The following is a 26,297-nucleotide window of genomic DNA, read 5'->3' on the forward strand; positions in this document are numbered from 1 at the left end:
GATGCAGCAAAATGTTATCCACATCTTAGCATAACAACCACTGGAATTGTGGCACTTTTCATGCTTTAGAATACGATTTTGTAGTCCAGTATCATAGAAGTCTGCCAAATGGTAATAGAGAAAGCACGTCACAGCTACCTGCACGTCTTTGAGAAAGTAAAGCCCGGAATAGGAATTTATTCAGATGCAAGAATAAGTGGATGTAATTGGGAGAAATATCAGGTCTATATAGTGGATGGCTAAGCACCTCCTTCACACTCGACTAATTCCATAAAAAATCTACTACAAACATTTTGCTGTGAAGTGTTTGAGCATCCATTCTTAAATACCGATACTGCTCCCAGCTATTTTCTGCTTATGCACACAAAGAAATTCCTTTCCAGGCATTATCACTCTAGGGAAGTTATGACACAATGGTTCCATTCTCAGGCAACAGACTTCGGTTTTACTGGAATATAAGAGCCAACAAGTGTTACAATTCCAGTTGGTTCTATACTAAAAGGTAGCAGAATTAATTTAAAAAATAATAAGTAGTAGTAAAAATGATAAGTAGTCGAAATTAATCTTTCTACGTTGATATCTTTTATTTCCTTTTATGGGCCATGGGAAACTCGATTCTCGCATATCATTATGTTTGGCATTTATGAGTCAAAAATAGATCCCTTCCTTAGATATTTTAATCAAACCTTTCATAATTTGTATTTTAATCAAAGCAAGAAAAAAGGAAGAAAAAGAAGAAGTTTTAAAAAAACAATGACATAACGCTAGAAATAGTGCGCTGTGTTTCATTTATTTATAGCTCTAATTTATAGGAAAGTTTCAAATTGGTGATATTTCATGTCTATGGAAATTTCTTATCGTTTATTGGGAAGATATTAAATTTACGAGAGTTTTGAAAGAATTTAAAAGAAAGTGTAAGTACATTTTTAAAATTTAAAAGTAGCGGCAAAGTATTACATTTGCTCGCATTAAGATCAAGACATTTTTATAAGGACAGTTAAAAAAAATGAGTAAACTCTGCATTTGTTTTGGAATTGAAATTGTAAAGATTCAATGTTAAAAATGTAATCATTAGTCGACCGAGTGCCCTAAAGAAAAGTGGAGTCTTCCACATTTTAACGAACTGTTAAATCTGCTGATGAATCATTTGCAGTCCTCTGAGCTATTCCAAGACATTGATAAACTTCCGTAGGCGATATCATCCTCTTGGCGTCCGCCAAGGCACATCCCAGCCCAGGAGGAAGGAAAACTTCATCCCAAATGATCCTTGGATCGTAAAAAAAGAAGCTTTGGAAATATTCTGTGCTGTATTATGAACCAATAATTTCAAATACGGAACAAATGAAACAAAGTAACGGATTTATGCAAGAATCCATGGCGACTGAAGAAGTGGATGTTCCACTTATAAGCAATGAAAAAATGGAAATAAATAATATTTCTTCAGCGGGGGCTGAAGAATTTTCTTTGGCCCCTATCAAATCTAAGAGTGTGCCGTTGTTTAAGTTAACGTGAGTATATTTTTAGATTTTCGTTCCTTGAAAACTCTCAGACACAATGCAATTAATGTTTCCCAAAGTTTTTGTTTTCTCTAAACATATTTGTTTTGTAAATTATTCTATTTTCATGCACGGGAGCAATACTTTTACCGTGTTTTTAAAAATATTTCACTGAGAATATGTCAAAATATAAATAAATAAATAAAATCTTCTACTGGAGCTTTAAATAAAATGTTTTATTTTTTATTTGAGCCACTTAAAAGTTTTTAAATATGTTGCTTGGAACCTCAAATTGTTTACAAAAAGGTTACACATTTTCATTTAAGTACTTCGTAATTTTCTTTAAAGTTATAATTTTTATTTTAAAAACTATTTTGTACGTTGAATGTAACTTTTGAGCTTTAAAACAAAATCTGAATAAATATCAAAATGTTAAAACTAATAAGTTATGGAAAGCTTTAAGTTAATTTCAAACACTTATTGTATAATTATTTGATTTTTATCATTTCCATTTATTTTAAGTTTTTTATGTTTGCAATGAAAAAGAAATAAAAATACCCATTATTTACCAGCTCCTTACAATGTCTTTTAGAAAGCATTGAACTCTGAAACCAATCTAAGGGAGAGATTGTTGGTCAACGTTTTGCATGCTGGATCAAAAAAGTCCTAACTATAGAACAGGCGCTTGTGAAGAAAGGTAATTCAAAACCAGAGAAAAGGAATGCTGAGCACAGGCGGAGGTATTCTACACGACAACGCTCACTCACGCGTCTTTTGTCAAACCATCGCTATTTTACAACTATATAAATGGAAAATCACCACCCACCCGCTCTATAGTCAGGACTTGGCACCCAGTTACTTCCAAGTTGAAATAACATTTGACCGAAAGGCGATTCGATTTCAACAATGAATTGAAAAGTAAGGTTCGGTGCATTATCAAAGACATGGTAGGGAACTGGTATGACATGAGCATAAAATAATTGTCACATTATCTACAAAAATGTATCAAGTTAAGCTGTGATTTTATAGAAAAATAGACTAATGTTTAAGGTCTAAAATAATGGAAATATTTTTCTTAATTTTTTTTGTTTGTTTTTCAGTTTAAAAAAAAAACTACAGCCTCTTCTTAGTTTTATTCCTACCCCTTATCTGCATTAATGCATTTTTCTATTGTAATATTAATCCATTATTAATTATTATACTACAGTCTTCCGCTGATACAATGCCAAAGGTATGTATTGCCGTAATGTTAAAAAGAAACCCTGCCAACACAAAATGTACCATTTATTTTTAATACAAAATTATTTTGTGAATTCAATATGTTCTTAAAAAATGTTTCTTAATTTAAAAATTAGATATTTCGAAGTGTTAACTTTGCAATGTTAACGCTTCGAAGTGTTAGCGTATAAAGGTGAAATATGCATTCAGTTATAAGTCGGACTTAGTTCAGAAGTGCAAAATTTAATTCTAATAATTCACTTTATTTCTATTTGGCCTTTATTTTGGAGCTGATTATTTCTAAGCCGTATAAATGCATGGAAACACAAGATTTTTTGCATCATAGCTGTGTGATTTTCTGCATCATAACAGGCCGGCATAGCCTGGCTGGTTGGTCAATGGGCCCATGTCCAAGAGTTCGTGGGTTCGATCCCAGCCGGCCGAAGACTCCCCATTTAGTAAATGGTGACTGATACACGTTAAATCTGCTGAGTCGCAAAGTCCTCCATGCTCCTATAACAAATCAAAACCTCTGGGGGTACTGATCCAGGAGATTCCTTGTCTTCTGAATTGGTTCAAAATTACAAGGCTACGGAGTTGAACATTAGTAGTCATAAACCCAAGATTGGGTCGGCTGTTCAACGACGGTTATAAAAAAAAAGATGGGATAACATCTTAAAAAACAACGATCCATTAAATAAATAAATAAATAAAACTCATCGAGAAATATTAATGATGAACAGATAAGATTTGACGCGTGCAGTGTTTTTAATTTAATTAATCGATTTAAATTCTTGGCAGTAATGTGAAACCTGTGTCTATCAAAAAAAAAAAGTATCCATTAAGTTTAATCTAAGTTGATATATAAGTTGATTTATAAAGTTAAATACTGCAATCTACTGCTTTTTTTTATTTATTTTATTTTTTTAAAAATTACTGTTGCTTGATTTCCAAAATATTTTTCCTAGATATATTTTAGTGGATACGGATGATGTATTGATAATAAATATATTTCATAATTCTTATTTATTTTACCGAATCGCCTTTCACATTTTGATACCAGTAAAAGGATTTTTGCGAAAAGAAATACACTAAAACATAATTGAACTATAAATTAAAAACCTAATTTGTATTAAAATTGCTGGGAGAGGGACGCATCGAAGTTGGAAGTATCTGATTTTATTCATACCGTAAAATGCAAATTTTATTTGGTAAGAAATAAAAGCATAAAAATTTGCAAAATTGGATTAAATTGAATTAAGGAACCATATTGATAAAAAGATGATTTAATCACGTATTTATTAATAAAATAATATTTAAAAATATAACCTGCATTCTAATGAACATACAAGATTTTTAATGTAATTTTTTTAAAGCAAAATTAGTTTTTTTTTCAATAGTTTTTTTATTTTTTTCGATTTTTAGAATATGATTTTAACTTATTTTGGCTTTAAGCTTGTATATTTTATAAGTCCTGTTGCAACACGCAACTGCCTACAGAGATAGCTAAAAGAGATTTATCTTTTTCTTTTTACTTATATTTTTTATTTTTTGAAGCCTAGTAAACGATTCTCGTAAGAATCCTCGGTAAACAATAGGCTGAATGCAACGAGAATTAAAGTTTATACCTAAATTATTTATATTTTCAATTTTAAATATTACTGACTTTGGAAGCAGGAAAAATATATTTTTCAAATAAAAACAAATTTTTTTATTACTCTTGAATGTTAATAACATGAAGATGTTTTTAAATCTATAAAAAAAGAATTTTTTTTCCAAATGTAAAAACAGATGTGTATATAAAAAATATTACGTACAGTGCTTAAAAATAGGGAATTCTCTAAATAACTTCTGATCTAATGATTGGATTATCACTTACTAAAATTTGTTAATTTCATGCAAAAATGGTTTTTAATAATAATTTATTAACAAGAATAGTAAAATTTTAAGTTGTAAGTTTTAAATATTTTTGCATCTATTTAAAGAAAGTGATTTTAAATTATAAAATGTTAAATTAGAACGAAATCGGTTGAATACTTCTTGAAAAATCAAATTTTAAATGTACGATTGTATTGTAAAATTTGTATTTCGCCCTTGAAAATTGTTTTTTAAGTTGTAAAAATGTGTATACCTTACAATTCAAAATGTTTGCTATAATTAAATTAAAAACAAAATTAATAAATAATTATTGGAAATAGTTTTTTGATACACCAATTTTATAATTGTGCAAAAAAGAAAAAAAAAACTTTTCTATTCGCTTAAAAAAGTCCTCGAGATATGGTGAAGTGTGCAAAAAATTAACAATAATGGGTCCAAACTTTTGACCTTTCTCCTGATTAAACTATTGGGACCATATTTTCCAGATTGGGCTACCCTATCAATTTAAATTATAAAAATCTGAGTCCGTAAGAAAAAAGAGTATGCTTATTCAGAGAAGTATGGTTTTGCGTTTAAAGTCATGACTTTAAAATATCATTTCTCATTAATCACACTAATTTATTAGCATATTTAAAGTTAGGTCCACGAACCATTAAGATTGAGTCTTAGAACGAGAAAGTCTGATCTTTAGAACAAAAGCTTTCTACTCACCTTTTTTTTACTTACTGTGCATGTTTCTAAGAAATTTTATTTTTCATAGTTCTGTTATTCCTGTTTTAATTGACTGATATTTGTTTCATCACATTCTATTATATTTTTAACTTCTTACCTTTTTTTTACATAACTTGTTTTACCAAGTCATAATATTAGCATGCTAATGCTATCTTCAAGGTAAATGTTGCTTTAATAATTTAATAATTTGTTTCGTAATTTTAGAAAAAGTCATATACGCAGAAAGTTCTATTTTTAAAAAAATATCTTAATTACGAAAAAAGGAGATTAACATAAAAATAGCAAGATCTATACTTGACTTTTATTTATTTATTTATTATTATTATTTTTTTTTAGATAAAGCTAGTTAAAATAGCAACATAGGGTCGAAATATATAAATATATTTTTTATTTATTTTTATTAATGAATTAAGTATTAATGAACACTTAGTGATTTATTAAACAGTTACTTGACAAAATTATGCTTGAAAAGTGTTCAATATTGCTGTAATATTATATCATTTTTAGAATCCTTTAATGTTTTTCAGTGATCTTGCTAGCAGCCCTATTCAACTGTTTAGTGAAAAATCCCCAATTCTTAGTAAGGACACAGACTTTTAAAATCGGATCGACATTGAAACATAATATTGATTTTTTGAACCATAATTCGCTACACATTCGTCGCAATGTTAAAAAGGTGTTGAAATGAACAATGCTTCCATTCAATTTAAACCAATTCTATTATGTAATCAAGTTCACGAAGTACTATAATAAGGTCCAACTTAGCTTCATATTAATGTTGTGTCGAATTTGAATGATATGATGGATCAACGTGCAAGGGTTCTAATAATACTTCAAAAAGGTAAACATGATATTTATTTTATATGAACTGAATTCATGAATTGTCTTTGCAGTTTCATAGTATTCAAAAACATTAAAGAAATATGGAACTTCTGAATATAATGTAATACCAAATTTCAAAAATTTTTTTACCTGTACTATTGAAAATTTTGGAGTGTTTTGAACCGTTGCATCGCTCAAACTTGTTTCAATCTTAATATAGGGCTAAGTAAAACTACATAGTATTTCTTAAACCTGATTACATTTTAATACGTTTTAACTTGAATCGATATTAAATCAACTCGAATTTACCATCTTATTAATGAGTTGGTAATTTAAACCAGTTTTTACAACCATAATTATGGTTTATAACTACGGTTTAATTATTTACCATCTCATCGAATAGTGGGAAATTAAATACTGATTTTTGTAACCATATCACCATAATTATGGTTTATAATAACGGTTTAATTTACCATCTCATAAATAAGTCAGTAAATTAAACCGTAATCATATTTAATAACCATATAACCATAAATTATGTTCCAAGCAACATAATTTAATAACCGCGTAACATAATTATGGTTAGAGGGACTTTAAAACGTATTATGTTTATGTATCGAAATTTTAGTTTAACGTTAAACTGATTGTAATCCCACACATTGTAAAAAATTTTGGACCAAATTACTGTAAAAAGTGCTAGCACTCTCAGTGCAGCATCCGTAAAATCCATTTTACCCTAAAATAATCCATTTTTACCGTCAAATTTTATACCGTAAATTTCGCAGTGATATTTATTTAATTACAGTAATTGAGTGACTTACAGTACATATTATTGTAAGAATCACGGTATAAAATTTTACGTTATAAAATTTCACAGTAAATATTACGGTGTAAAATTGTATGGTATAAAATTTCACACAACTAAAATCTACTGAACCGTAATTTTATAGTAATATTTATTTAATTACAATGATTCAGTGATCAACATTTACTGTACAGTTGATTTTTTATTCCGTGAAATTTTACAAAAAAAAGTACTGGCACCCGGAGTGCCGGTACTTTTTACCGTAATTAAATACTGAATTTTTTACAGTGTATTATCACTATATCTAATCCATTATAATTGCAATCATTGAAAAAAAATGTGTATTATTTAAAAACATATTTTACGAAGCGTATCTTAATTTTTTTTTTCTATTATTGTCTTTAGTTATTGATCAGAACTTCAAATATAGATTTTGACTAAAAAAGAAATTATAAAATATGTGTAACATTTTTGAGCATATTAAAATGCGCGAAAACTCCTTCGATACTCCAGACCATAGAATTTTAATTGTTGTATAAAATTAATTTAAATAACCCATCAAAATCTTTAGAAAAAAACTTGCGCCATATTCTATTGTCAGTAAAAGGTGGTTAGATTTCTGTAATGTTAAATTCTGTTCGATATTTTTGTTAAAATATTACAGTTGAAATTCGTTGCAACTTTAATAAGGTGCCAACTTGAAGCGATTCAGCAAATTTGCCCCAATTTATGATTCGAGGTACCAATACTGCTGTTCCGTGTTGAACTGAATTTTCGAGAGTGTTCAAATTATATTTTTTTTACAAACTATTTCAGTCGTCTTCAATCTTGTCCCGTTTACAATAAGTACATCTATAACAATCATTTACTTTTCTTTTCTCTTTCTTCGTAAAAGATCTTATAAATATTTAACATAGCTTCATGCTTCGTTGTTATTCATCTCCACTGAAAGTCTGAAACATTTTTTGACGATAGAATTTTGCTGTGTAGACAAAACTAATCTTGTTTTTATTTATGCTCCATTGTATCCACTTCGGATGAGTATAAAATCTTTGGCTAGCGCTAAGACTTCAAATTCTATTTATATTCTTTACGTAAATATTTTTATAGCATTTGATATTAATATAATTTAAAATGATTTAAAATGCACATCATTTAATACATATATTTATATCTTTGCCCATATTATTTGAATCATAAATTTTTATTGCCTACAAAGCAGCATCTAGCAATTTCACAAAAATACCTTTCTTAAATTTTTACACCGGATAGTTTCGAAACTTTCTACGTACTTGTTTTACTACCTTTTTCTTCTCTTAAAAAGTTTTGGATAAGGTTAAAGTGGTTAAATGTCGAATTAAAAGCTGTATTGGAATTAACAACTGTTTTTTTTTCTTTTTTTAATCTTAGTTTTTAATAGTTATGAACTAGTTTTTAATAGTTATGTTCGGTTTACGAAATTACACTAATGGCAACGTTTTAGTAAAAGAATAAAAAAAATTCTAATCATTCATGCAGGTTAGTAAGTGATAGTCAGCTAGGGGCGTAGCCTCTAATTAAAGAAAAATGGTTTTCTTATAAATTTTCTGGAGAAGTTACGGATTTTTATTGCAACGCCTAGTTCAGAGAAAACTATTAGTAGAGGAAATGTGAGATCTATCGTCCGATCATGAACAATACATCTTATCTTGTTTAAATTTCTAATTTATTTTGGAGTCATTAAATTATAAAGTTATGTTTTCTAAAGAGAGAATATCAATCCACTCCAATATCTTAATTTATTCGCTGCTCTGTGGGTTAACAGTCCCGAAGCGGGCTAGTTAGGTTAAAAGGAAGCTATTTGGAGGGGAAAAAATATTCAAGCAGTTACGAGGATTGATGAGCAATAATGAGCACTGGTTATAGCCTGTAATATAATTAAAATAAACTACTAAAAAATATAAGTATGAAAAATGAGGTATTAAACAAGAATAAGGGGAAAAGAGTGATGCGAGCTCAAGCATTGAAGTGGATTGACTCTACTAGGGTTGGTGAGCGATTGAAAGCAAGAGGGTGGAGCACCCTAGTATCTTAAAAAAGAAATTGAACATCAATACGGAAGGTAATGAAAACTGTACTATGTAAGAGTTCATTTCTATTTTAAAAATTGTTATAAATCTCAAATCTTTGTTTCTTTAGATATATTTTTTAAAAGCCTGTATATAAGAAGTAAATAAGATTCATAACACTGAAATTGGCTCAAATTGATATTTACTTGTTCATTGGAGTTGAAACATTTTAAAGGATTTATCTAAGCATTTCTTAACTTCGTATGCAAAAAAAAAAGAAGAAGAAAACCTTGGATAGTGAAAGCTGAAACGATCTATCTTTATATTTTATAGTGCAATGCCTTTCGGTAATAATCCCATCCATACGGATAAATAACTTTTGCCCCCTTTTTGCACTCTGAAACATGTTTTACGAGATCATGTATAACAGTTTTAGCTATGATAATAATGGATTAAAAGTCAGTAATACAAAATGACGTAACGAAAACGGTTATTTCATTCTTAAGCATCGCATGTCTTAATTCACCTCATAACTTTTTTTAAAATATTTTTTTTTGTAAAAGCTAATGTATAAAAACAAATAAAATTTAAATGTTTCCAAAATTTAAAATTTAAACAAACTTAACGTGCTTAACAACAACTAAAAAATAAAAATCTATAAGTTAAAATGTATTTTGTATAAATACATTGGAACGTTTTCATACATAATTTACGTATTATTCATGCACTTTATTTTTATAACATTTTATACACTTAAGAAGACTCTACATCACGGGAGAAACTTTTCAACACAAATTCTCTTTCACTTCCATAAGTAATTTAAAATTTAAAGTATCAAAAAAATTGGGTTCAAGCAAACTAAAGAGAAAGCCATGAAGTTTCAAAAACAGAAAAGAAATTTTAACATTATCAAAATGAGCACAAATTATGAAAGGATAACTTAGGATTACGCAATGGGGAAGTTCTCTTTCAATAATTTGTTTGCATTTTGATGCTGTGAAATTTTTTTTCTTCAGAAATTGAAATTTTATGACTTGCTCTAGCTTTGTATGAACTCTCCTTTTCGATATTTTGAACTAGTTAAGAAGGTGAAACAGAATTTGCAATGAAAAGATTCTCTCATAGGTATAGCGACCTCTTAATACGTAAGAACCAAAAGTTATTGACTTCAAAATTTTTTTATAGCGATTTAATTTTTCTTAATTTAAATTCTTTTACATTTATTGCAAAACATAAACGCTTATTGCAGAATTTTTCATATTATTCAGAATTAAAAAAGATTATTATTAATTGTTCTTTTAATATTTCATTATGTGTTGCTACAAAATAACCCTTATTAATAAATATTTTTTTTTTAATTTAAAAATAATTTGTCAGTAATAAATAAATATAACTATTTGATATTGAAGTTTGTATGACACTGTATTATATTACTGTTTAAGAAAATAGTGAAATGGAAAATTATACGCAGCTTGCAATTTTTTTAAGTTCTGTGCTTAGGCTATTTTATTTTCTGATACTTTAAAAATAATTTGCCAGTAATAAATAAATGTAACTATTTGATATAAAATTTTGCCCGATACTGTATAATTGTTTAAAAAATAATGAAATGGAAAATTATAAACAGTTTTTAATTTGTTAAGTTTTCCTACGGCTGTTTTGTTTTCTAATACTTCAAAAATAATTTTCCAGTGATAAATAAATGTAACTGTTTCCTATAAAATTTTGCCCGATACTGTATTATTACTTTAAAAAATAGTGAAATGGAAAATTATATGCAGTTTTTAATTTTTTAAGTTTTCCTGAAGCAGTTTTGTTTTCTGATACCTTAAAAATAATTTGACAGTAATAAATAAATGTAACTATTTGATATAAAATTTTATCCCATGCTGTATTATGCCTAAAAAATAATGAAATGGAAAATTATACCCAGTTTTTCAATTAGTTAAGTTCTCTTTAAGCTGTTTTGTTTCTTGATTCAACTTTGAAAGTTGCTAAGAGTGAAAAATATTTAAGGATGTGTTTCCAAAAGCGTCCTTAAACTTAAAGGTGGAAGAGAAGGGGATCTTGAAACACGTCGCGTCATTGAAGAATTATTTTTGTCTCACGGGTTTCTTTACTGATGGGAAATTTTAAGGAAGACATTGTAAACTGTTTCTAAATACAAGAGATTTCTTATCGATAAATCTTTTTTCACTTTTTCAGCGCTAAATATCCCTTGTGATAATATCATAAAAGGAAATTTTATACTTTTTCGTGGAAATATTTTACGTTTCAAAAAACTTACTTAATTAAAAAAAAATCCTCTATCATCATTTTTATTGATTGTTAAAGTTGTATTATGTATTAATTGTGTTAAAACTAGAAAACATTGAATATCTTATTTCCCCGATTTTTTCAACCATATTCAAGGAGAGAAAAAAATTCCGTTAAAATTATCGTACTGTATGGTAATGACATTTCGGGTGAGAAACTATTCTGGTTAATAAATAATAAAAACACGATATTTAAAACATTCATTTGGTAATTTTTCCGGTAATATGGTAACGGTGTACTGGAAATTCTGGTTTTCAAAATTATAATTCTCATCACCACACATTTAGCAAAAAGCACACATCTGAAAGATAAATTTAACTGAATAAATTTTAATTATAAGGTATTTAATTAATAAAATATTTTATCTTATTTAAATTATGTTTTATTTTAATTGTATTCTATTTTAATTATGAAGGCAGTTTATTATTTGTTTCTGAGCCTCTGAATAAAAGTTCTAAGAAAATTAATAAATAATATATATTGAAATTAATGGATAACTTGTAAGCAATATTACGGAAAGTAAAAGAAAAAGAATTATAAGGAAAACTAACTTCTGTAAAATATTTCCTATAATGTTAAATTCTTTATATTTAAAATAAGGGAATATTGAAATTTAGTAAACCAATATTATATAGTTCTAACTGTAATGTTGAATTTTTTTTGTCATGTTATTGCGTTCTCTTAAAAATTTTAATCTAATTCTTAACAAAGGATATTATTCTATCAGCATTCTTAGAATAAATAAAATGGCAAAAACAGTTTCATGTGTCATAGGTTATTTGGAAAATCCAGCTCTTTGGAATCTACAGAATTCATTTGTAATGCTTATTGAAATGAACCTTGTAGTTGCATTGCGGAGTGACTGCAGCAGTTTGCAAAAAGCCGGATTTTCCAATTAGCCTACGACGTATAAACATTGTCTCAAAATCTCACTTTCTAATCATGGAGTAATAAGGTACTTGCAAAGTCATGCAAAGATAATGGAGATTTTTTTCAATTATCTTTACCGACATTTTTCTTTTTAAATATAATTTCCATTTAAAATATTGCTTTAATTTTCATGACATAATTTTGTTCTTCAAAATGAGTCGTGGAATTTGTTGCAAAAATAAGGCAAGCTCACTCACCTAACTTGGGTAGTTTCTCTTAAGAACTAATATATGAGTAATGTGATAGAATTTAAATTTTCAATATTTATGTACATTAATTTCTTTAACTGATAATAAAAAATGTTTCATTGCATTTGTAATGTTCAAATAACAATTTCAAACTATGCATCAATGTATTAAACAATCTAAAACGCATAAAAGAGACAAATTATTCAACACCACCGCCAATAATCGCGATGGCATTAGAAGAAAAAAAAAACTTTCTAAATTACGCAGATGATTTTTCTCTTTTTCCGCTAGCCTCTTCCATCTTTTTTTATATTTTATTTTCTATATTTCGTTCATTTATTTGTTTGAAAAATTTCTCCATATCGCAGAAATATGAGAAAATCTAATTTCGCGGAATTTTCTTGCATTCATAAAAAAGGCAAATACAAGAAATAAACTCTTTGTTTTCTTCAAATTTACACAATTTTGGAGCTTTTCACTACTAAATATATTTAATACTTTTTATTAGGTATGTTTTTGAATTAAGGATATGGAGAAGGATTTAAGTTTCCACTCTAATGCTAAAATAAGAAAAAAGCGAAAAAATTTTTCGTCACAAAGTGCGGGAAAATTCAAAACGTATTCCCTAACGTATATTGCATCCATTTGCAGTAGTCAGCTTAACTACTCATTGGCCAACGATTTTATTGTTCTCCAATTTTTAAAAAAAATTTAATTCGTAAAACTCACTGAGGTCATTTTATTTAAAATAAAATGATTTGGAAATTTGTTTTTTTTTAAATGCTCTAACATTTTTTTCACGAATGTCCATTTTAAAGAACAGAAAAGCAAATTGTTTCTTAGAACCTAAAAAGTAAACTACAATTTGATTCGAAGCTATAGTAAATTACATTTCGATACGATTTTAAAGTAAACTACAATTTGATTCAAATCTAAAGTAAACTACAATTTGATTCAAATCTAAAGTAAACTACAATTTGATTCAAATATAAAGTAAACTACAATTTGATTCAAATCTAAAGTAAACTACAATTTGATTCAAATCTAAAGTAAACTACAATTTAATTTGAATACTTTAACTTCTCCCTCATTCTTTTATTATTAAATTATTTCCACTTTTTATTTAATGCATACTTATATCCTTGACATGCACGATTAATTATTTCATAATAGACTAATACTTAAATACAGAAATATTTTATTTCTTATAATTACTACATTAATGGCTTTCTTATCAATTTTCAAATAGAAATTTTATTTTCTCTTATCATAGTAATTTTTCATATAAAAGAAATATGATAAAAGGATATAAACAAAAGTAAATAAACGAATGACAAAATCACTAAATTATGGAGTTCTTACTCTTATCTACAGCAGTAACTAAATGTTTCCTACTAAAGTTAATTAAGGGATCTGCTGAATGCTTTACTATGATGTCACAGCGGAACGTCCTTAAATATTAATCAGCTATGGGTTAGTTCCGTGACACGGAGTCTTACTCCAAATTATTTTGACGAAGCCGTTCGAAAACAGACTAAAAAGTTTAATCGGTTTTCATCGTAAGAGAAGAGTGGAGATGCTCCTTCTTTCACTTTTTGTTACAAATAAACGATTTTGTATAAAATTCAAATGTTTTGAAAACAAACTTCTCATTTTAGTAGAAGTATTTTCCAACGCAGCACCAACAATATTTTTTGACATTTTTTCATCAAAATAAAATTTCATATGAAATATACAACTAGAAATTGAGAATTTAGTGGGTACATTTTAAGTAGACCGATCAAACAGCATTTATTAAGAAGGTTCCCGAAGTTTGAAAGATTGTAAATTGTATTTTATTATTCTTCTAAGATTTTAACTTTTTCTAGAAGCTCAATTTTCCGTTAAACGATAAACTTTTCAAAAGTTGAAGAAATTTGGAGCTGGCTTCAAAAGTTCCGTGTTGCGGAACATGATTTAAGGTTAAATGTGTTAACAAAAGAAATTTTATTCTCTTCCTTAAGTTTGATAATTTTAAAACTTATTGTCGTTTTTAATGTACAGTAAATAAAATTGAGTGCTTTGCTGTTACTTCTACATACTACACTCATCTTGTATGTAGAGTGATTCTAATTAATTCATTCCAATTAATTTAAATTGTATCTCAATATTTAAGCAAATTAATTGCACAGAGCTGAAAAAAATAAACGGACCACACTGAATAACTTTTGATCTAATGATCGGATCTTCGCGTTCTAGGACTCAATAGTAATGGTTCGAAGGAGTGCCCTTAAATATGCTAGTTAATTAGTGCAGACGATATTAAGTTAGGAAATCGGACGCAAAAACGTACTTTCTCTGAATAAGCATACTTTTTCAAAAAAAAAAAAAAACAAATTTGGATTTCTGACCTCCAAAATATAGAGGGTAGCCGCAATCTAGAAATATGATCCCAATGGTTTGATAAGGAGAGCTGTCAAAATTTGAATTTCTTAATGTTAATTTTATTTTTTGCTAATTTAGCCATTTCTCGCGAATTTTTTAAGTGAATAGAAATTTTTCTTTTACAAAATTATAACTATTATTTATAAAAAAGATAATTCCATGCAAAGAATAAATTTTAGTAAATATTTATTATTTTTTTATTATTTTATTTAACAATGGTCGAAAAATTCGGAATTTAAGGTCTACAATGTTTTACACCATTTTAGAGAATGTAATTTTACTTGAAAATAGGTTAATTAAGTGATAAGGTAATCAGGTGACAATAAGGTTAATTAATTATACAAGGGTGAATACGGTGACAAAAGGTTAATTATGCTAGTGTGAATACAGTGATAAAAGATTAGTTAATTATACTTAAGTGATTAAAAATCAATAATGTGTCTTTATTTAAGTATAACTTATGTTTTGTCGACTCACAATTGTGAATAATGCTAAAAATTACGAATTAACCGTGTCCAATATAATTATATATCTCAGCAGTTTGATCGTAATTTTTAAGCTTATATAAATTTAGATGGTTCAATATCTATTAAAAACAACGTTTAAAATCACAAATGGTAAAATTTTTAATGAAACCTATACTCGTTTCGGAGACACAACTTCATGAGTAGGATAAATAGCAGGGATGGTAAAACAGAGGTTACTTCACATTAAAGAAATAAATATACTCATAACAATTAAGCATTAAATCGGCAGTATTAGAAAATCAACAATATAAAGATTTCCAAATGTTTAAAAACTATGGTTTTGCAGCAAGGTCATCAACAATAGAGTTTGTTTTAGATGATGTAGAAACTCTCCCCAAAACCCAGATCGATACATGAAATGCATTTATGAATGATAGGAGGTGAGGAAAAGGCAAACCAATGGCCTTATGTCCAGCAATGTTTCGCGATAGATAAGCGGCAGAGTTTTTGATTCTTGCTGAAGCCTTGATGTTCTTTGAGATAATAAGCAAGTGCTCATTTAGTTCAAGACAATGATCGCGGGTTTGATTCCCGGCCGATGCAGTAATTCTTAAGCCCGGGATAGCCTGGTTGGCAGGGCACTGGGACCATGTCCAAGAGTTCATGGGTTTGATCTCAGCCTGCCGAAGACTCCCCGTGTGACTGATGCACGTTAAATCTGTCAAGTCGCAAAGTCCTCGTCCCGCAGTGGACTGATCGTTAAGACGGAGACACGGTGTGACGGAGACGTTAAGACACGGTTCCCAGCAGATCACCGAAGTCAAGCATCACTGGCTGCGGTCAGTGTGCGGGTGGGTGACCCACTTGGATCAGTCTGCGTAGGGACCGAGAGTGTGCGGTATGGGTCCTCGTTAAACTGTTCTACCGTAAAGTGCTCGACTTCGCGCAGGTCGTCGGGCTACCGAAGCGGGGGTGCCATCCCCTCTGCAGAGGATCAAAATTGTGATGGCATGTCTTCGGATCATCCTCAGGGATGTTTCCCAGACCGTCGCCAATAGCCCATTGTGCAGCTCAAGTGCGACGTATATGAACTACAACTACAACAACAGCAAAGTCCTCCAGGTTCCCACAACAAATCAATGCCTTTGGGGGTAATGCTGATCCAGGAATTTCCTTGTCTTCTGAATAGGTTCAAAATTACAAGGCTGCAGAGTTTGGGCATTAGTAGTGGTATAACTAAAATTGGGTCGGCTGTTCAACGACGGATATAAAATGTTCGCAATCAGAGCCTCGGTGGCTCAGGGGATAGAGCATTCGCCTCCTAATGAGGTGACGCAGGATCGAATCCCAGCGGAGACTGCTTGATATGAATTCTGCTCCCGGCTCGCATCGACCACAATGCTGACGAAAAATATCCTCAGTGGTAGACGGATCATGGGTTAGAATCCTCTTGCCGTCGGGCTTATCGTGGAAGGCTTTCGTGGATATCCTCTCCGTGTAACGTAAATGCGGGTTAGCTCCATCAAAAAGTCCTCCACTAGGACTAATTTGTCCCAATGCTTGATCCAGGAGTTTCCTTGTCTTCTAGGTTGGGTTCAAAATTACAAGGTTATGGAATTGAATATTGTTAGATGAAAACTAAGAATTGAGTCTGCTGTTCAATGTTGGTTATAAAATAAAATATTCGCAATCAGGTTCGATCGTTTAGGTTCAATGCGTAACATGATGCCTAATGGTGGAAAACAGAGGCTTGAAATTTGAATCATTAGCGGCTCCGATCAAAATTAAATTATAAAATATAATTATAAAAAATTCACCTTTGCCATGTGTACTTGTAATAAATGAGTTTCATGTAAATTAATAAATGAGAGTAATAATTTTTTATTTGTGCTATTGGTTCAAAGGATAAAGTTTTAAAAATAAAAATAAGATTATGGATTTGAACTTTTTGGCAGCTCTTTTTACTATACTATTAAATTATGCAATTTCCAGATCGCGTTTATCCCTCCATACTTTAAAATTTGCTAATCCTCTAATCCGTAAAAAACAGGTTATATTTTTTTAAGAAAAGTACGCTTTAATATCCGATTTTTTAACTTAGTACATTAATTAAATAATAACTTAATATATTAAAAATGATATGCGTATTTAATTAGCATACTAATTGCTCTGTAATGACCTACTCTTAATGTTTTATTTCAGAAACCTAGTAAAAAATGTATACACATTATGCGTTACAAATTAATATCTAAACAAAGAAAAAAAACGCTATCGAAATCTGTTGAAATACTAGTGAATAAGGCGCAAGGAAAAAAAAAGCAGTTTGATTGCTTGATGAAACTTAAAATTTGATTAATCATTTTTCAACTCGTCTCTGTTTCCTCCTGCAATTAAACAAGTTTTGGCATTTTTAGTCTAGCTAGACACAGTTGTGATTCGCTAGTTTCTTTTTTCCTCGCTGAAATATTTAATTATGAACATAAATGTTTACACTTTTGAGACTTTTTTTAAGGAAAAATTTTAAAAACATAAATTAAGGGTAGTTATTACGGAACAGCCTGTATTTAAGTATATCTCTCTCGATATATACTTAAATAGTATTTAAGTATATTTTCATAATTTCAATTTTTAAATTATTCTCTAAAAACTTTAATGTTGCCCATTACTTACGGTAAATGAAATCAATCATAATCAATATCAGTACTAAAGAGTGCAAATGTTATCCATATTTGTTTTCTATCTTTTAAAACTAGTTTGATGAAAAAATGTTTTATCTAAAAAACAATATCTCTTTATCTTGGCCTTGAGAATTTTGATTGTTTCCACTTCATTGTTTTGAAGGTCGCTCGATATTGTTTTCGAGGAAAGGGAATATATTTCATTTGATTATTGAAATAATTGGATGATGTAGAAATAATCAATGTAAGAAAAAAAAAATCACATTTTCTCTTCTAACTGTTCACAACTTGAATTCAGCTCCGAGTCAATATAAAATGTTATATTATTTTACGTATTTTTTTCTTTAGTTAGAAATTTTAAACAGAAAATATTTTGAAATATTAATTAAGTATATATAAGTAAACATTATAATTATAGAGATTTATTATTTCATATTTTTTTACCCATTTTAGCTTCTCTTACATTTCGAGAAACATTACAGAGATTTGTAACTTAATAAAATGATATAAAATTATAAGAGTCATGCGTCGAAGATGAGGTTTATAAATCTGCGAAAATCTATGACTTTGTGGTTTTGTGAATAATTTGAAACTATTTTTTTTAAAACTTAGATACATTTGATTCATTCTTTTGAAAATTAAATGGCATAAAATGCTACTACTAACATTAATACTGTTAATCTAAAATTTAGCTGTGAACAAAAAATTTATCTTAAAGATAATAAGCCACCAAAACCATATTTAGTGCACTAACCGTATAGTATACATGACTAAACTGCTATTAAGTTGCACTAAAATGATACTTTTAAAATTATCTTCATGAAGAAAAACTTATTATTTTATACACTATATATACGTAGGTCATGGGACTGTTCATTGGAGCGACACTTAATCAAATATTTTTGAGAAAGAATTTTATGTTAACATATAAAAAGCTCGAACATGGAGAATGAATCGAGATAATATTACGAGGTTTAAATTTCTTATAAAACTTCGATCGGAGAAAAAAAAAATTAAAAAATTACACAGGATATTAAAAAGCTAATAACCAGATTTTAGGCATTTATATTATGACTGGATTTGAGCAAATCTATTGCGCATAAAGTAATTTAAATTGACGAAAAACATCAAAACTTGATTTTTACCTAAAAAATGTAACATGACAAAAATCTCAAACAAGCTCTTTCCATTTACCTCTTTTTAAGACTTGAGGGAATGGAATGCCCAAGGAAAATTCTTCGTCTTGATTCTTCTGAAAAAGTGTACAGAGAGAAAAGAATTCTCGAAAATTACCATACAGGATAGTAATAACATTTCTGGTAAAAAAATAAATAAATAAATTAAAGAAAAACAACATAATTTTAGTCATTAAAACCAAAATATACAGTACTTAAATTATTCAATTGGTAATTTTCTATTAATTTGTTTACGGTTAACCAAAAACCCAGATTTTCAAAATTATAATTCGTACTACCACACATTTAATAAAAAATACAAAATTGAAAAGTAAATTTAATTGAATAAATGGTTTTTATACCATACTGTAAGGTATGACATTTACAAAATCACAATTTCCAAAATTTATAACATATTACAAAACCACTTTTTATTGATTATTTTACTAAAATTATTAAAGTAGTCCGGTAAAAAGTGCCGAGATCATCTTTGTTCCCATAAAGCCAGAAACGCGATAAATTTTACCATATTTTGTTAGTTCTGACCATACTTCTTTTTTCTCAGTGCAACCACTAAAGGGGAAAAACTTATCAAAATAATAGGAAAAATATTAGAACGATATATAATGATAAAAATGTACATCTATATTTTAAATTCATTTTTATTTCAATCATTCTTTTGTAAAATTTCCTTATTTCCAAAGGAATATTCTTAAAAGTAAAAAAGATTGAATTTAAAATTTAATGATAGAAAATTTCATAATTAAATTTGTTTGAAAATCATATTTCCTTCTCAGTAAAAAAATTTCGCTTAAGCAGCATTTGCTTACTAAAAAAAGTTCAATTCCCTAATAAAAATAATACTGGCTATCTATTCTCAGATTTCAAGTTTTAAGACTATTGGACACCCCCATTTAACTTGCCTTGAACTGCTTCCCCCATCGCTCCATCTCTGCACTTTACTGATAAAGCCTTTTAAAAATATCCAGGCATCCAGGAAGTAAGGGGATTGGGGGTCGTCTACAGATGGAGTCACACTTATGAGTGCGTGAAATAGGCAGTATGTGACAAAGGAGTAGTAAAAAGTTAGTCAACACTTATTTTAGTTCAAGTAAAAACATTAAAAATCAGCTAATTAAATACTTTTATATTTTTGTGTATTTATTTTTATTGTTTTTATTTTACGTTCATTTTTAAAAATATCTATTTTACTTCGGACGATTTTGTTTTATAATCGCATTGGTTTTTATTTTGTATCGTTATACTTTAAAGTTTTAAAATTAAATTTGGAATATTATCTGTAACGCACTGCTTTTTCTGAATTGCAAATGGGTATTTAAATAATTAAGTAGGACATGTGAAATGAGGGTGGCGGATGTAAGGGTTATGACGAAATGTGACACTTTGTGACAAAATGGGGAGGAGTTAAAATTATTGAAAAACAACATTTTAATGAAGCTACGTGGAAGATTCAATAACATTCGTACAAGTAGCTGTCATGCAACAGTTCTTTATGCGACATTCTGTTATGCAATATTCTTTTATATGATAAAGCATTAAAAATATTTTACTTTTTGACTGCTCTCTTGCCTATATACTTTCGAGGACATATTTTCCAGATTGATCCTACACTGTTAGAACTTCCTCGTAAAAAATGGTTAAATAACAATCTATTTAAATGTTATTTTACCATACTCAAACAAAACAGTCGAATAGCCATAAATAAGATGGTATTCAAACTGTTAACTGTGAGAAAAACCGAACTTTTTTCACCTAATACGGTTAAACAACAAGAATTTTATTGCACTAACTAGGCCCACCTAATGAAGCCACTTAGTTCCTTGCAGCTGGGTACATATTATAACCGAGAGGGTTAATCTGTCAGATCTCATATCAAACAGAATGGGGGTTCGAGTCTCTGCGTTAGGGGACAATTTGGCACTTCAATATACAGTTACTACCCAAAAAGCACGTTATCTTACGACAACCTTGTGTCGGAATTTTCTTCGTATTGTCTCAAAAATGTTTGTACTAAAAACCTTTTTTCAATAAAGCAAAAATATTGCAGTTTCAAACCTTTCATACTAAAAGGATTAAAAATTTTCTTTTAAAGCTTTTTTAAAAAGAAATTGTCACTTAGGTAAAATGGTCACTTAGGTCCATAATGACGTTTAAGCTGACGTTACACTAAGAATAGGATCAAATTGCTTTGTCCATTATAATTTCATGACAAGGAGAATTTTAACTGAGCAGACAAAATGTTGCGAAAAGAAACCTTATAATTACCTCGATTTAAGATTATTTTCACCTTAAGACAACCTCGATTTAAGGTTTTTATACAGAAGGTTGTTTTTCAAGGTTTTGGATTAGGGTAATGTGCGTAGAGTAGAGCAGATTGTGATAGATCTCGTTTTAAGATTAGAAGGTTTACACGTAAACCGCATAAAAAACCTTTTTAGGTTTACATTAAAGGGTTTTTGCTGAGGGAAAATAAACCTTATTTTGCTATCTGGGTAGAACGTCTGAATAAACAGTCATATTAAGTTACATTTGTAAATAATATTAAAAACTATTTCTTAAAAATGAAAAAGTTGTTATTTAGTTTTACAATTCACAGATATGTTTTCATTTATTATACGTTTGCGCGTGAAGTACCAAATTTTCCCCTTTCGTCTATTTTTGGTATTTAAGGTATCCGATTACTTCTTTTTGCACGAGAATCGACCAAATTATAGGTTTTCAGTTTTTTGCATTTTATTATACTTTCAGCTTTTAGCTCTCTAAATCTGTTTAAATTTTGTCTCTAGCTTTAGTAGAACCAAAGTTACGAAACGTCTCATATAAAATAATTAAACTGGAAGTTTACATTCCTGCAACAGGAAGTTGTTCATTTTACCCAGTTTCACTTTGATATTACGTATTTTTGATTATATTTCACTTTAAAGAGATTTTTTTATTACTTTTTTGAAATGGCAGCTTATTTTTTCGATATTTGTTTTTAGTCTATCAATGAATAATCAATCAATCACATCCTTGTTTATCCTTTATACGCTTCGCTCTAACTTCACTCTTTGATTTATAAATACTATTTTATTAAATTTGTTATTATTTTGTTTTGTTATTGATAATTTTTATTCTGTTATACTTAGTTTCTGTTTCATTATATTTAGCTTTTAGCTGACTTAAAATTAGTAATGGGGAAATAAATTGGCCAGATAGTAATTACATGAAGGTGGTAGTTTCACGGCAATCGAAATTAGTTTCGAAAATCGAAATTCCTCGAAAATGAAGTATATTACTTTATGATGTTGATTCCGAAAAGGAAGATTTTGCCCATAGCAGAATAATTGATATGTCCATTCTTACATTGGTATCGAACAAGTTAACATGTCTTAAATGCTTTAATAGGACTTTATTTTCAAAAAACAATTCTAAATATGGGTTGTTCTCTCACTTTATTTTGGAGTGTCATAATTGTGAATTTGGCACCGCATATGTTGAGGAGGAACGCGTTTTTTTCCTTTTTTTTTTTACATTACAGTATAGTAGATATTATGATGGGGCTCTAAATAGCTTACGTTATTTTATGTGTGCCCCATATTTGCCCAACACAAAAACAAAATAAAAGGATTATTGCATGATTGTTTTTAAATATCAATTGTTTAATTAAAAATTTTATTTTCTTTCAGGGCCTTATATAAAAGCCGGTTGAAGAGCTGTATATTCCTGCACATTATTTTTTGCTTCGTGTTGTTGGCAAAGTTATCGGAGGACATTTTGGATAGCATGGATGTTTTTATTCTTCAGCTGGAAGAACTCTATATCCCTAAACCTTTATTTTTTGAATATATTTACGCAGCAAGCTCAATTTTATCAATTTTTGCGCTCAGGGCATTAGCTCATAATTTGGGATCTCTCAAAGCTTACGCTGCTGCAGTTGTTGTGTTTAGTATCTGTCCTCTACTGATAGGCTTAATTTATTTTTTTTACGATGTGCTAGAATACACTGATAAAAAGGACGAAGCTGAAATTGAAAAATATAATGGAATCCCCCTATGCTTGATATATTACGGTTATATATTGATTGCTCTTCAAATCCATTTCTTTTCTTTATATTTTACAGCAAAGCTTTTAAAAATTTGGAAGACCAAAATGAAAAAATATTGATGAAATTCTTATTTCCATGAATGTCTTTGTACCATTGTTTTATCTAAATCTGACACATATTGTGTTATTGTTATGTGTCATTTATTGTGGTATAATATAATTTAAGAATATATATTTTTATATTCATCTAAACACTATGAGCTGATATCAAGTAAAGGTAAAAATTTTAAGCCTCTCACTTTTATCTAAATTAAAAAAAGTTTAAATTTATAAGCTTTTAATATTATCGCGTTATTTACTTATTTTTACTGTGGAATGTTAAAGTATTTTAGTTGAATATAATGCGTAATTGTAATTTTATTAAATGAATTCAAGACAATGATTTTTAAATTGCTTTTTCTTAAAATGATATGTTGTATATTAATCTTAAATGAAATGAAATTAACTAGAATATTATTATACAAATAATACTTGAAAACGTTTTGATCATTTTGAAAAACTTTAAAAAAAATTTAAAATATAGAAGCATGAAATAAAATGTAAAAAAGAAAAAAATCTTAAATTATTTGGAATTTTAAATAAAAAAAAAAAACATTTTTACACTCATATTTACTAAAAATTTCCTCAGAGCAAATAAAAATGTTTATTTAAAATAATTTATTTGGAAAAACTATTTCTGTAAGCTTTTAAAGCAAATTTTGTATAGGCCTTAGAATAGGGCTCTAGGCACTTTTGTGTTAAATTAAAAATAGCATTGAGAAAATACTGTGGAAAATAAAATTAAAAATATTATGTTTCCAAAATAAATTAATTTTGGAAAACAATTACAAATTCGTGTAAACGAAAATTTTAAAAAACTCGAAGAAAATGATATGTAATTCACTATACTAGATAAAAGTAACTCTGGTTCTTATATGATAAATATGAGGTTTTAAACATATTTTATGTAATTTGCATTGATTAACTGAAATGTAAGTGTTTTTGCTAAGTAATATATTTTTATATAATTGCTGTATAAGAAAAAAGAAGTTCTTCATGAAAGTGTATTAAAATACTGGAATTCATTTTCCGTGTTTATAAATTTTACTTGTTATCTATATCTGAAATAAAAAATCATCTTATGAAAGTAATGTATCAGCTTAAAGTTTATGAAATTCACTAATAAATGTATATTTTTGCATTGCAATCTGAATGACGTTCACTCTGATATTTTGCATGAAAATGAATACTAAATAGTTTAATTAGTGAAAAATTTCTGGAAGAGGCCTTGCTTTGTTTAGGTATGTAGGTCACCCGCTGAAGTCTATACGCGCCCTTTTAACTTCCGATCAGCCTCAGCTATGTTCATCAAAGTGGTTTTGAAGTACAATGAAGTAGCTATGCACTACAGGTCTAGAACCCTACCTCAAGATACCTCTATTTTCGATGTTTCAAGCGAGAACCTAAAAAGTGAGTTTTTCGCGAGTAAATAAGTTTTACCCCTCAGGTTCTAATTGCCTCTTCGAATTAACTACAGCGTGAGCGGTTCATCACGCAGTTGAAAATTGGGAATAAATAGATGTGCGTTCAAAAGAAACATTCTCACCAAATGCGATTGCCGCACCATCGATCGCCGTAGCGAAAAAATGGGAGAACTTGATTGAAAAGATTTTCGCTAGAAAATAAATATCACCAATCAGGTTTTCATATTCCCTAGACATAAATCGGAAGTGCAGTATCCGTGTTCGGCAAGAATGCTCCTAAAGGGTTCTTTTCGTGGCATTACTGTTCACAAGTTGTTTAGTCGTGCTAAATCTATGATCCACTTCAACATTGTAGTTCATAATGAATTATTCCATAACTCTTCGTAAGACTACTTTGATTCTTATCTTTGATCTCTCGTCCTTCGGAGATTGGAATGTCCCCTACAGTGCCAATCGGTTTTCAACTAAATACTACTGCTGTAGTCTCATCAAGTAATGAATAGTTTGAGGTTAAGAGGGTGGTTACAGACTTTAACGGGCATTTTGTATTTATTTTTCATACTATGCTTCCATTCATTTACATTATTTTTCTGTTTTACTCTTACAGCTAATTTGTCTTTTCAGGACAAATTAGTTATTAGTTTAGTCTTATTTCCAAAGTCTAATTTGTCTTGTCTTATTTTCAAAGAAAAGATTAGATTATTCCAATAACCTTTATCACGCTCTTTTTTAAATCTTAATTTACGTTGAATAAAACAATTTCCTATCATTCTTTGGAATCACTTTTTTTTAAAATATCTAAAATCCTCTTGGAACAAATAAATTATCTGTAAACATCCTGCTCTTAAAATGGTGTGTAGTTCACTATAATTTTGTTGCATTTTAAAAGTACTTGATAGTTTCTTAGTTATTATGTTTAAGAATTGCCAACCATCATGTGATGAATATCTGATTCCTGTATTGACTTCGGACAACCATTTGTAAAAAGTGACATCCTTGTACGTTTGAAACAAATTGTAAATAAAATTTTTGAAAACAAATTTTCTGTTTTGAGGTAATTTTTTTTACTGTCAAATCTCTTATTAAAAATTTTAAAATATGTAAATTACTGGATGTTAAATATTTAGATTTCAGACTGCTTTGCGTTCATTTAGCACATCAAACACAGCAGTGTTGATGTGCTTAACATTTTTATACCGGAAAGTCATTATGGTGAGCGGTGTCCCCTTATAAAATTTAGTTAAGTAATCATAATTCAAATTCACTAAGTTTTATCTAACTTTTTAAGCATTTTTAAATAGCTACATAATTGAACAGCGAAGTGAAATAAAATATGTTTAAAGGAAGGAAAAAAACTGACATTTCTGGATTTAAAGACATTTTATGATCTGCTATATTTATTGTGATATGAAATATTGCATTACTCTGCCTTGTATTTTTAATCTTCATTACGAGTTCAGGGTATTTTTTGATCTGAGCAATATGAACAATCCCTATATCAAATTGTATAACACCCTATGCAAGTGAAATATGATTGTTTTCTGCGGGAA

The 26,297-nt window shown here is 28.8% G+C and overlaps 2 protein-coding genes across 2 annotated transcripts in view; one reads left to right on the plus strand and one right to left on the minus strand.

Annotated features, from left to right (window-relative positions):
- LOC107451037 (NADPH oxidase 4) overlaps window positions 1–18,039 on the minus strand; it is a 69,787-nt gene extending 51,748 nt beyond the window's left edge. Inside the window, exon 1 of the mRNA XM_071187347.1 lies at window positions 17,995–18,039. The gene's annotated coding sequence lies outside the window, so the exon portion shown is untranslated. The remainder of the gene's footprint in view (window positions 1–17,994) is intronic.
- Window positions 1,195–25,787, plus strand: LOC107451038 (protein jagunal). The gene is made up of 2 exons (XM_016067010.4): window positions 1,195–1,508; window positions 22,867–25,787. The coding sequence occupies exons 1-2, from the start codon at window positions 1,342–1,344 to the stop codon at window positions 23,342–23,344; spliced, it is 645 nt and encodes a 214-aa protein (XP_015922496.1). The 5' UTR covers window positions 1,195–1,341; the 3' UTR covers window positions 23,345–25,787.
- Window positions 25,788–26,297: the final 510 nt, after the last annotated feature.

Source organism: Parasteatoda tepidariorum, chromosome X1, assembly GCF_043381705.1.
Source record: "Parasteatoda tepidariorum isolate YZ-2023 chromosome X1, CAS_Ptep_4.0, whole genome shotgun sequence".
Classification (NCBI taxonomy): Eukaryota; Metazoa; Arthropoda; class Arachnida; order Araneae; family Theridiidae; genus Parasteatoda; species Parasteatoda tepidariorum.

Coding starts and splice junctions, on each gene's coding strand:
- LOC107451038 (XM_016067010.4), top strand. CDS start 1,342: ATGAAACAAAGTAACGGATTTATGCAAGAATCCATGGCGACTGAAGAA. Junction 1,509..22,866: donor GTGCCGTTGTTTAAGTTAAC/GTGAGTATATTT, acceptor ATTTTCTTTCAG/GGCCTTATATAAAAGCCGGT.